Source organism: Stigmatopora nigra, chromosome 16, assembly GCF_051989575.1.
Source record: "Stigmatopora nigra isolate UIUO_SnigA chromosome 16, RoL_Snig_1.1, whole genome shotgun sequence".
NCBI lineage: Eukaryota > Metazoa > Chordata > Actinopteri > Syngnathiformes > Syngnathidae > Stigmatopora > Stigmatopora nigra.
Window position 1 is genome coordinate 700,583 of NC_135523.1, and position 12,017 is coordinate 712,599.

Below are 12,017 nucleotides of genomic sequence, written 5' to 3' on the forward strand. Positions count from 1 at the left end.
GTAAATAGCAAGGCCTGTGTATATGGGTGTTTTATTCCCCTCTGGCGGACAAACCTGGTACAGGTGTCCGAGTGCCTGTTTATTTTTTTATAAAAGCCACGTCACTAGAAGCTAGGCGTGGCTAAACCCAAAGGCGGAAGTGCTTGTCTAATTCCTCAGTTATTTTCCTTCATCGTTTCAACGGAGTGAGAAGAAGAAAAGTATCGTTTTTTTCTTTTCCCTTTCTCCTGGAGTCTCGTCTGCGTTGGTCCCGGTGGTCGCCATGCTAGCCCAGAGGTTGGTCTTGTTCTTTTAGCTTTAGTCTGGGCTCCTTGCCAACATAAGTGGAAAAAGAAATAGCAACGAGTTGTTGATGGATGACCACATTGGCTGGGTGTGTCCGGGAAACAAACTAGTACTAACAAACGACTCTTTAGCTCCAATTGAAGGCAAATCTGATGCTAGAATTCTTTGCTACGTTGCCCATTTGTGTGCTAATGACTAGAATGAGCTAGTAATAAACTTTTCTTGAATTGGGTATCAAATCTGTGACCAAATAAAATGGGCCTTCTGGGAAATCTTATCATTTTGATTTGTTTTTGTTTCAGGTTGATGAGATGTCTGCGACCTTCGGCGTCATTGACGTGCCAAAGGCGAGCGTGCGCCGCCGCCGCCACGGACGGGAGAGCGCCGGACATGGCGGAAGGTGAGATTCCGCTTGTTGGATTTTTGTCAAAGTGATGGGATGGATGTGTGCGGACCCCCAGCTGACACCACCATGCTGCCAGGTGTCCCGTGTGTCTCATCTTTTGTCTCTTTGCAGGAAATCCTCTGTTGCACGTGTCAAACGGTGTGTTGGTAATCCCAAAATAATCGAACTAGCATAACAAAATCCTCATTATAATCCAAAATAACGGCAAGATTAGGACAAACGCCAGGGCTGGGCCATTCACCCCTTTAATATGCCTCATATTTAATGAATAAGAGGAAAAATTGGCAAAGAATCCATCAAATTCAAGAAAAATGGCAGTTTGATTGGTTGTATTGACCAGTCCTGCGCGGGCTAACCTGTTAGCACGTTTCTAATTGGCGGCATGTCTCTGGCCTGCCTTCCGGGAACTCTTTTGTCACTTTCTGTTCTTTCCTCAGCACGGTTACAACCCTCCCGCCATGGGATGGCCTTTTACTTTCTCTTTCAGGGCAGAAAAAGCTTTTTTTCCCCCCATTTAGTTTCCTGAATGACATTTCGACGATGAGCACGATGCCACTTGTCCTCTCTCTCTCTATTCTTCACTTTTGTCAATATTGCATTCTTTCATGGGGCCATATTGAAGAAATATGGCTCTTTTCATATTTCTCTAATGTTGCGTCATAAAAAATCTCAAATGTAATATTATAGGTGAAGGAAGATGCCTTCCTGTGTATGATGATAATGATTTTTTTGACTTGTGTTCCAGTGCGAAACAGGCTGAGAGAAATTGTGGGTGCTTCCACCAACTGGAGGTAAGTCACCAACAAAATTACTTTTAAAAAATGTCTTTCCCCACATGACATATGTTTGTTAGACCGTTAACATGATAAAATGATACAAAAAAGGATGAAAAAGCAGGCAATATACGAAGGTCTCGTTACATTAACTCCCTCTAGTGGCGTCAACTCAGAACTGCATGTTGATGCTCAATTGGTATTCAATCATAAAAGTGGCCAAAAAACATCCACAAAAGAAATTGTTATCCCTTTCTAAACGCACAAGTTGTCTATTTTTTATGTTACCACACTGAGTGATTTTCTTTTTCCTTGTCTGGGCTAAAGCGACCACCAGCAGGCCATGGCGGAGCGAGCCTCGCTGTCGTCCATGTTGACTAAGTCGCAGAGCGAGCTTCCGGCTAAGGGCATGAAGGACAGCCTCCTGGAGGTCCACCTGCCACTGGGCTCGGAGCCGCAGTTACGCGAGAAGTACCTGACCTTCCACAACACTGTCAGGTAAGGGCCAGGGACACCGAATTGATGGGGCCCCGCCTCCTTCGCCATCACCGCGCTCATGTTCACTTTGGGCAGGTTTGGACGCATCTTGGAGGACTTGGACAGTTTGGCAGGTAATCTCCAAAATATGTTTTTGGACCGGACAACGACCGACAACAATGACGCCTCTTTTTGTTTTTTTTTTCAGTGCTGATTTCGTACTCACACACTCACAACCCCGCCCTGAAGAGGTCGCCACTGTCCATTGTCACCGCCCTGGTGGACAAAATAGGTATGGCGCCGCCGCCGACGATTTTCTGGCATAATGGTGGCGTGATGGTGTTGATGGGACGCAGACATGAGGCAGCAGGACATCTATCCCGACTGCGACATCAAGTTTACTGGTCACGTGACCTGGGTGGGGAGCACGTCCATCGAGGCCACCATGCACATGACCCAGGTGCGTCCACCAAAAACTGTCCAAACAGCAAAAATGACATATTGACTCTCTTGTTTGAAAAAATGCATCTATTTGAGACGAATGATAAAATGTTGTCGTTTAAAGTATCGCCACGGCAAATATTCTCCCGTCCTGGACGCTACTTTCGTCATGGTGGCTCGCGACCCGCAGAACAAAAGGCGAGCCAGTCCACGTCCCTCAGTTTTTCGGACTTTCCTCCGTCATTAACACTTATTTTTTTGCCCTCCAGGGCGGCGTTTGTCAACCCTCTACGTCCCGACGGTCCGGAGGAGGAGGAGCTCTTCCGGCGGGGCGAAGGTAGGAAAAACGGGCGCCGCCGGAAGAGCTCAAGCCTACGCCGACTGACTTTTGCCTCTGTCAGCCAACAAATCGCGGCGTGTGGAGCTCAGCACGGCGTCCCTCCTGAAGGTGGCGCCCACCGCCGACGAGCGCACCATCGTCCACGGCCTTTTCCTCAACACGCTGGATAAGAAGTGAGCAAAGGGCGGGGCTTCTAGGATTTTATTTTTGACGGCGTTCTGGGCAGGACGGTGAGCTTCCGGAGCCGACTTTTGCCTCCCGGCTCGGTGTGGATGGAAGACGCCAAACTCAAAGGCTTGGAGATCTGCCACCCGCAGGTCAGAAGGTCAAAAAGATGGACGGCGTTCCGTTTAGAATAGACGTCCACTCGATAGGAGGTCTCGGATGAAGACATTTTGTATTTTTAGGAGAGGAACATCTTCAACCGCATCTTTGGCGGCTTCCTGATGAGGAAAGCATACGAGCTGGGCTGGGCCAACGCCTGCGCCTTCGGGTAAGCGTCGCCACAGGCCAAAATCACGCTCTCCGACCTCAACTCCGCCCACTTTCCGTTTTCAGAGGCTGCCGACCCGCTCTAGTGGCCGTGGACGACATTCTCTTTCGGAAGCCGGTGGAGATCGGGTCCTTGTTGCTGCTCTCCTCGCAGGTGGGTAGGCGGCTAGGGTTCATGGGGGCGTGGCCTGTTGGCTGACCCCCGGTTCCCGCTTTTTTACGCTCTCAGGTGTGTTACACGGAGGGCAAGCGCATCCAGGTGAGAGTTCACAGCGAGGTCTTTGACCCCATGAGCCGGCAGCACGACACCACCAACGTCTTTCACTTCACCTTCGTGTCCGACCGCGATGTCCCCAGCGTGGTCCCGCAGACTTACGGAGGTAACGTCCAATGATTTTTGAACTAAAAACAGAAACAAATGATTAGAAAATGGCACTCATGATTGACTTTCCCGGGCCACACAAAATGAGGCGGCGGGCCAGATTTGGCCCCCGGGCCACCACTTTCACACCAGCGTGCTATAACGAGATCCCTCCCCCCCATGCAGAGTCCATGTTGTATTTGGACGGGAAGCGACACTTCGACCAAGGCGTGGAGCACTGACCCCGCCTTCCGAGCGACACCCAATCCACGGCGACCAATCCACAGTGACCAATCGCCAGCCAAAAGTTACAGAGTAGTTCCAAGGAAGAACAAACATTGTTACTGCATTTAAAAAACAAAATATGATCTTGTTTCTGTGACTCCGGTCAATAAAACTTTTAAATTGCTGTCAAATGTGCTGCTTTTGTTGTCTTAATTTTGATGAGATTTTTGCAGACTTGAAGTGAACCTTTGCCGCAGTGACACCTATTTGCTTTGAGGGAGGCCACCCACAAGACCAAGACCAGGATCAGTGCTAAGTAATCCGTCCGCTAATACTTTTGTAAGAGCACTCCTGTTCTTTAAACTGCCAAAATTGTTGCTTTTATTGGAGCACTGACCAAAAAAGGCCACCAAAGGTCGACCATGGGATGAAATGGACAAGGCAAAATACTACTCGTTCTCGTGACAAAATAAACCAACTTAACCTCCATAAATGATGTTAAATCATTCAAATCCCTCCAAAAAAGAATAAATGCAGGCTCGCAATTTACGACTGCGCTTAATTTACTATCAAAATAAAAGCCATTTGTCCGCAATGGCGCGTCCTCTCCTCTCTGTCATCTTATTTTGAAAAGAAAGGAAGCTTCGGTGTGGCAAGCATTGCGAGTGGGCGTGTCATTGTCTCGCTCTCTCAATCAATTGGTCAAAATCCCTCGTTGACTCGCTCACTCACTCAAGTCAGTCACTCAGTCAGTCGCTCTTTGACACACTCGACTGGTCCCTTGACTCTTTTGGATCCGGATTGACACCCTCCGCTTTCTATCGGTACGTAGACCCCCCCCCCTAACCCCCCTCAATTTGACACTAGTTGGCCGGTTTTGTGCGTCCAGCATCCTCGCGGCGTGGACCCTCTCTTCCGTGGTGGGCGGGGCCAAATCTCCAGCCTATGACGAAACGGAGAAGGGCATTTTTGGGGGAAATATTGCCTGCCATTGACGGCCCCGGCCGTCCAATCCATGGCCAAAGATGCGTCCTATCTGTCCAGAATGGGAGGGGATAAAATACACGTGCGCTGTCATCAATTACGGATGTGAAATATTTGGGCATCGTTGCCAAGACGACCGTTAATCACGTTTTGAAGTGACAGTGCATGTTGGCCAGGGGAAGAACATAATATCGGATTGAAAAAAAAACAAAAAAAAAACTCTGGCCAGAGCTATATAAAACATTTCGATTTAAATGGAACCAGTTGATTGGTCGCCTGTGTTTTTGTCACTTTGAAAGAATGATGCGAAGGCGGCCATGGTTGCGCAAACCCTCCGGCGACCGGAATTTCTAGTCGGGCGCGTTTCCCCAAAAAAGTATGGCATGGCAAGTGGAGATAGTGACGACTAAATTGAGTCCAAGATGGCGTCGTCGTGGTCTTTTTGTCTTACTTCACGCTTCCTGTTTCCAAACGGGCCGTGTCGTCAGAGCAAATCTCGCCCAAGAATGAAAACCCAGTGGCCATGTTTGTTGGTCCAGAGTTGGATGTCATTCCCAGCATGCAACGGGTGACTTGATGGCGTTCGAAAAGAACACAATTCCTCCCAAAAAATCTGGGAAAAAGACGCCAAGGGGGGTTTCATCGATCTCTCGACAAAGGTCGCATTCTTTCCAGATTCTCTCGTTACTCGTTAAACGCTTTTATTGATCTGGACGTGCCCTTCAACGGCGCCAAAACGGCGTCACTCGGCGGCCGAAGACATTCTCTCTTTCTCTCTCCACGACCGACGGGGCGAAATCTCGGAGAAGAAAAAAGGAGCCGCGTCACCCAATCTCGTTCTTCTTGTTTGGTCGGAACTATTTGCCAGTCGCGTGTCGGCCTTTGGCACACAAAATCCTACACCTTGGCCTACTCGCTCTCAAAATCACGGGTGGCAAAGTGGAGGCCCGGGGGCCCAAATCTCGTGCGGTCCGGGAAAGTAAAGTCTTGACTTTCTGTTTTGGGATCAAATTCAAATGAAGAGTATAGATGTATATTACATTTCCTGATTTTATCCCTTTTTAAATCAATAATTAATCATTTTTTATAATTTTTTTCTGTGTTTTTAGTTCAAAAATCATTTTGTAAAACCTAAAAATATATATATACATTATTTTAGATCTATAAAAAACGGAATATTCAGGGCTTTTAATCCATTTATATAAAAAAAATGTAAATATTATATCTAAAATGGTGAAAGTTGACGTTAAAGCGGGCCAAAGCCAACCACCCTTGCGCTAACCCTTGCGCTAAGCTAACCTAAGATGCCTTTGGAGTGAGTAGAATAATGAGGGACGTGTGGCTGGTGATGACGATGGACTTTTGGAGAAACCTTATCTCAGTGCCAGTGCATTTGTGTGTGCGTCCAATTATCCTAAGTGCTAAAGTGGCGGCTCTCAAGTTGTGTCTGGCTCCTTGTCTGTGCCAGTGCGGTAGTCGTCTCTTATTATCCCAGGCCACGGACGGTAAAAACCAACCAACCAAGAAAGTGATGTCCATAATACAAAAACAATGCTATCCCGTTCCAAAGTTGACCTTTGACCTTTTTTTTCCCCACAGGCGAGTCCGGCTCTCCCGGCCATGCTGGGCGAAGGCCAGCCCACCTCCAGCACGCTGCGACTGGTCGCCAGCGACGTGAGCAACATCATGGGGACCCTGGCCGACGACGACGGATCGCCGGGTAGGTGGTCCTGCTCATGGCTCCGCCCCCTTGGCTGACATTTGTGTTTTATGCCGTTTTTTAGCCGACGGGTTGCCTTTCCCGAAGGTCTACAAGACGGTGGGCTTCAAGGAATGCCGCTCGGTCTTCCTGCCGCAGCCCGTCACCGCCAGGATCCTGGAAGTGGAACGTTTCACGTCGGCGCAAGACCGTTTCAACGTGAGCCAGCAGAGGAGCGTCAGCAAGGTGAGTCCGGTGGGCGGGGCTAAGAAGGACGGAGCGACCGACCCACATCTTCCCGTCCAGTCCATGCCGGCCGTCTACAAGTTTGAGATGAAGCACGGCCACTTCACCTGGTTGGTGAAGAGGAAGGAGAAGCACTTCCAGGACCTCCACCGAGACCTGAAGACCTACAAAGCCGTTCTCAATTTGCCGCTGCCCACCAGGAGGTGGGACCCAAAGGCCGGCCGGACGGATGGATGGACCACCACGGCTCCTCCTCCTTTTCTGATTGGACTTTCTATCCGCGCAGTCACACCATCCGGCGACAGACGGCGGGCGCTTGCGGTCGCGACCTTCCTAACCTTCCGCGGGCGGGCGGAGACGAGCTGGTCCGGGAGGAGCAAGTGTCCAGCCGAAAGGTTCACGTCCAAATCCATTTTTATATATTATATCTATCATTTTAATTAGATCCTAAAACTTTCCCGGACCGCACAAAATGATGCGGCGGGCCACATTTGGCCCCCGTGCCGCCACTTTGACACCCAAGTTTTTTTCCTCTTCTTTCCAGAAACAACTGGAAGATTACCTCAACAAGCTCCTCCAGATGCCCACCTACCGGAACTACCACGCCATGGTGAGTGAGTCCAAAAGTCCAAACGCCAATTGACTGTCACAGTGTGTGTGGATGGGACACCCGGCAGTCCAATTAGTCGCCATCAAATGGGCGTACCATGCACTTTTGTCCCCACCAGATGGAATTCATCGACGTCAGCCAGCTGTCATTCATCCGCGACCTGGGACCCAAAGGCCTGTAAGAACCGACCCTCGGCCGAGACACGCCCCCGACCTCTTTAAGCCACTCCCCCCCAAAAAAGTCCTTTAACCTTAGGGAAGGCATGGTTCTCAAGCGTTCCGGCGGCCATCGCATCCCGGGCCTCAACTGCTGCGATCAAACCAAGATGTGCTACCGCTGGTCCAAACGGTCCGTCCCCCCTAAAATTTTTGGACGACATACTTGACCTCTAACCTCTGGTCGGCATTTCCGCTTAGGTGGCTGGTGGTGAAAGACTCCTTCCTGCTGTACATGAAACCCGACTCGGGCGCCGTCTCCTTCGTCATGCTCTTCGACAAGGAGTTTGCCGTCAAGATGGACTCCAGGGACACGGGCGCCAAGCATGGCGTGCGCGTGGACAGTTTGTCCAGGTCAGTCCAGGTGGTGGGACATTTCAAACAGACGTCCAAAACCTGGGGGCGCCATTTCCGCGTGTGGGCAGGTCTCTGTTCCTGAAGTGCAGCAGCTACCGTCACGCCCGTTGGTGGGGCCAAGCCATGGAGGGTTTCGTGCAGGAGCATGGCTCCGCCTTCCTGGGGGACCACCGCTTCGGATCCTTCGCCCGGGAGGAGGAGAACGTCCCCGCCAAGTGGTGAGACCCAAGTTTTTCCCGCCTGAAACACGGAAGGCTGCAAAAATCCTCATCTGTCCAGGTACGTGAATGGGAGGAGCTACATGGAAGACTTGGCCGACGCCCTGGAAGAGGCCAAGGAAGAAATCTTCATCACGGACTGGTGGTCAGTAGCGAGCGAGGAAGTGGGCGGGCATAGTGGCGGCGAGTGATCTTATTTGCCTACGTCTGGGTTGCCAGGTTGAGTCCCGAGATCTTCCTCAAGCGCCCCATCGTGGAAGGCAACCGCTGGCGTCTGGACCACGTTTTGCGGCGGAAAGCGGTGAGTGCGGACGCCAGACCGCCATTTACGTGACTCCTGACACTTTGCCCCGCCCCCTCCCTCCCTAGCAACAAGGCGTGCGCATCTTCGTGATGCTTTACAAGGAAGTGGAGTTGGCGCTGGGCATCAACTCGGGCTACAGCAAGAAAACGCTACGCCACCTTCACAACAACATCAAGGTGATGCGACACCCCAACCACGTGTCGTCCGCCGTCTACCTGTGGGCGCATCACGAGAAGATCGTGGTGGTGGACCAATCGGTGGCCTTCGTGGGCGGGATCGACTTGGCGTACGGTCGCTGGGACGACCGCGAGCATCGGCTCACCGACGTGGGGAGCGTCACTTATTCGCGGCCCGATGACGACAACGGCGGCGGCGGTGGTGATGGAGGCGGAGGCTATGGAAACCCCGCCTTCACGGCAGACGACTCCGCCGCCGTGCTGCCCAAGGTCAAAGGTCAAGGGCGGATGAGGAGGGCCAAGTTGAGCATTAAGAGACATCTGCAGAAGCACGGGCTGTCGCACCCCGACAGCGACGAAGACCTGGACTCGGCGGGTATGTCAAATATCATATTTATCAATATGAAAAAAAAATCCAAATCGAAATGATTTTTGAACTAAAAACACAGAAAAAATGGTTAGAAAATGACAATGATTGATTTGAAAGCGGGGAAATCAGGAAATGTAATATCCATCTATACTTAAATTTCATCCTAAAAGAGAAAGTCGCCACTCATGATTGACTTTCCCGGGCCGCACAAAATGAGGGGGCGGACCACATTTGGCCCCCGGGCCGCCGCTTTCACACACTTTGGACTTAAATGTCTTCTGAGCGGGAGACCGATTTTGACAAAATATTTGAGCAGGCTTTCTCATATTTTTGACCCCAACACCACTTCTTCCAGAAAGCGAGGCGGAGCCTGAGCCGGCGGCCAATGGCGATGACCACACCTCCTCCGACTTGTCAGGCCACACCCGCTTCTGGCACGGCAAAGATTACTGCAACTTTGTGCACAAGGACTGGATCGAACTGGACAAACCTTTTGACGGTATAGCGCCATGCACTTGTCGCTCGCTCGCCACCGACGGCGTTCGCCGATTGACCCCGCCCCTTCCCATTTTCAAGATTTCATCGACCGCCACGTGACGCCACGAATGCCCTGGCACGACATTTCTTCTGTGGTTCACGGCGCGGGGGCACGCGACGTGGCCCGACACTTTATCCAGCGCTGGAATTTCACCAAGGTCGGTCAACGATTGGTCGCTCTGCCCTCTCCAGTCGTTAATTTGTACTTTTCAGATGGTGAAGCCCAAATACCGCGTGCTGTCCTTCCCGTACCTCCTGCCCAAGTCGCACGTGGGCGCCGCACGCCAACGCTACCGAGTTCCAGGATGCGTGGAAGCCAAAGTTCAGGTAAGAAACGCCGCCGCCGCCAACTGACCGACGTATGGACGCTAAATCCGGCGTCCGGTCCAGGTGCTGCGCTCGGCGTGCGACTGGTCGGCCGGCATCAAGTACCACGAAGAGTCCATCCACAACGCCTACGTCAGCGTCATCCAGAACAGCCGCCATTTTGTCTACATCGAGGTACGAGCGCTCGTCTCCGTCCCGGGTAACGCCGCGTCCGACCATGCCCCTCCCCCTTTGCAGAATCAGTTCTTCATCAGCTGCGCGGACAACAAGCACGTCTTCAATAAGATCGGAGACGCCATCGCCGAGCGCGTGATCAAAGCCTACAAGTGAGGGTGGCCACGCCCACTCGCCGCCGTCCATACCGAGTTGACGCCCTTTGTGGACGCCGTCTTTCAGGGAAGGCCAGAAGTACCGCGTTTACGTGGTGACGCCTCTGCTTCCGGGCTTCGAGGGGGACATCAGTACCGGAGGGGGGAGCGCCATCCAGGCTATCATGCACTATAACTACAGGTTGGAAAAAGAACGCCTTTTTTCGCCATCTTTTTCTTGAAATGTATCGCAAATAATGAACTTTGGCGTCCATTTCTTTCAGGACGATGAACAGAGGCGACCACTCCATCATCTCACAGCTGAAGAAAGAAAGTGAGTGCCACGACGTCAGTTTACATTAAACGGGGTGTCTAACCCCTGGTCCCGGCGCTGTGGCGCAGTGGACGACCAGTGGATCAACTACATCACCTTCGCCGGTCTGAGGACGCACGGCGAGCTGGAGGGCAAGCTGGTCACCGAGCTCATCTACGTCCACAGCAAGATGCTCATCGCCGACGACAACGTGGTCATTGTGGGTGAGTCAAACGCCCTCACCGCTATGCCCCGCCCAGTGATCGCCAACAGACCGCTTAAAACCGTCTCGCCACGGAAGGCTCGGCCAACATCAACGACCGCAGCATGCTGGGAAAGCGGGACAGCGAGGTGGCCGTCATCGTGGAGGACTCCCAGACCGTGCCGTCGGTCATGGACGGCGCCCCCTACCAGGCCGGACGTTTCGTCCTGCCGCTCCGCCTGGAGTGCTTCAAGTGAGTCAACCACATTTCGCCATCTCGCCAACACCACCGCCATTTTCTTTCCTCACGGATTCAGGACAATTTTGGGCGGTCACGACGACCCCAGCGTGGACGTGTCGGACCCCGTCAGCGACCGCTTCTACAAGGAAGTGTGGATGAGCACCTGCGCTCGCAATGCCACTATCTACCAGAAGGTAGTGCTAAGTCTCTCTAGAGTGGGCCGAGGACCTAACCTGACTTGACCTGAGCCCTCCTCCTCCACAGGTTTTCCGCTGCCTCCCGTCCAGCGACGTGCGCAACATCTCGGAGCTGGACGGCTACCTGAGCAAGCCGGGTCTGGACAGCGAGGACCCGGCGCGTGCCCGCGAGGAGCTGGCCAAGATCCGCGGCTTCGCCGTGCAGTTCCCGTTGCAGTTCCTGGCCGAGCAGAACCTCCTCCCTCCCATCGGGTCCAGAGAGGCCATGGTGCCCATGGAGGTTTGGACTTGACTCCCCTCAAAAAAGCCAAAAATGTGTCTGGGTTGTCTCCAATGTTCCGTCGTCTTTGTCCTCGTTTGCGTGTGTTTGCCTTCGTCCTTCTCCAAAGGCACTATTTGCACAGATTTTGCGTCCATCCGGTCGTGGCCTTTCTCTCCTCCAGACATAATTGGGCACCCGTAACGAGTCAGCATCCTCACCGGCGTCCTCTCGGTTGGCGGCAAAGTCGAAAAAATGCATGACGTTCACTAGAAAACCCACCAGAGCCATCTTGTTTGACCCCTTTTGCCACCAAGGGACGCCGGAGAAACAAAAACCTGGCCTATAGTGTTATTCCTCACTGAAACCAAGTCTTGGAAGTCAATGTAAGACATGCTTGTATTTAAAAAAAATCATTTAAAGGTCTGTCTTTATTCATGTATAGCGTGCCAAACAAATTACCCTCCATGTGAGGTCTCCTAAATGCAAAAAAATGTAAACTATTTGTATTTTAACACCGTATCATCCGCAAAATGGTGCTTTGCTGCCCTCTGTCGGCACGGCGGTGGCCTACCATGACTGACGTGAATGCTAGTCCATGTCTATGAATGATAATAAACAGCAAATCCAAGCTTTCTCCTGCTTTGAACCTTC

The 12,017-nt window shown here is 51.9% G+C and overlaps 2 protein-coding genes across 2 annotated transcripts; both read left to right on the forward strand.

Annotated features, from left to right (window-relative positions):
• Window positions 1–119: 119 nt before the first annotated feature.
• On the forward strand, window positions 120–3,991 carry LOC144209294 (acyl-coenzyme A thioesterase 9, mitochondrial-like). Its single transcript, XM_077735522.1, has 16 exons — window positions 120–276; window positions 588–685; window positions 803–829; window positions 1,437–1,482; window positions 1,792–1,962; window positions 2,038–2,075; window positions 2,150–2,233; window positions 2,298–2,401; window positions 2,507–2,580; window positions 2,652–2,719; window positions 2,784–2,895; window positions 2,949–3,039; window positions 3,130–3,215; window positions 3,281–3,368; window positions 3,444–3,594; window positions 3,762–3,991. Exons 1-16 carry the CDS (start codon window positions 263–265, stop codon window positions 3,815–3,817), a joined length of 1,308 nt encoding a protein of 435 aa, XP_077591648.1. The 5' UTR covers window positions 120–262; the 3' UTR covers window positions 3,818–3,991.
• A 477-nt stretch (window positions 3,992–4,468) lies between these two features.
• On the forward strand, window positions 4,469–11,994 carry LOC144209276 (phospholipase D1-like). The gene is made up of 24 exons (XM_077735488.1): window positions 4,469–4,624; window positions 6,384–6,504; window positions 6,569–6,729; window positions 6,790–6,932; window positions 7,016–7,124; window positions 7,274–7,339; window positions 7,458–7,516; window positions 7,595–7,687; window positions 7,756–7,908; window positions 7,980–8,129; window positions 8,191–8,274; window positions 8,349–8,430; window positions 8,499–8,985; window positions 9,335–9,478; window positions 9,556–9,674; window positions 9,730–9,843; window positions 9,907–10,017; window positions 10,081–10,169; window positions 10,240–10,353; window positions 10,436–10,485; window positions 10,554–10,688; window positions 10,766–10,919; window positions 10,984–11,101; window positions 11,172–11,994. Exons 2-24 carry the CDS (start codon window positions 6,405–6,407, stop codon window positions 11,394–11,396), a joined length of 3,060 nt encoding a protein of 1,019 aa, XP_077591614.1. The 5' UTR covers window positions 4,469–4,624; window positions 6,384–6,404; the 3' UTR covers window positions 11,397–11,994.
• Window positions 11,995–12,017: the final 23 nt, after the last annotated feature.

What these genes read in the sequence shown, in the direction of transcription:
- LOC144209276 (XM_077735488.1), top strand. Translation starts at nt 6,405, where the DNA reads ATGCTGGGCGAAGGCCAGCCCACCTCCAGCACGCTGCGACTGGTCGCC. An exon ending in CGACGACGACGGATCGCCGG is followed by an intron (nt 6,505 to 6,568) that starts GTAGGTGGTCCT and finishes GCCGTTTTTTAG; the next exon opens with CCGACGGGTTGCCTTTCCCG. An exon ending in GCCATTTTGTCTACATCGAG is followed by an intron (nt 10,018 to 10,080) that starts GTACGAGCGCTC and finishes CCCCCTTTGCAG; the next exon opens with AATCAGTTCTTCATCAGCTG.
- LOC144209294 (XM_077735522.1), top strand. An exon ending in GGACTTGGACAGTTTGGCAG is followed by an intron (nt 2,076 to 2,149) that starts GTAATCTCCAAA and finishes TTTTTTTTTCAG; the next exon opens with TGCTGATTTCGTACTCACAC. An exon ending in GCTCTTCCGGCGGGGCGAAG is followed by an intron (nt 2,720 to 2,783) that starts GTAGGAAAAACG and finishes TGCCTCTGTCAG; the next exon opens with CCAACAAATCGCGGCGTGTG.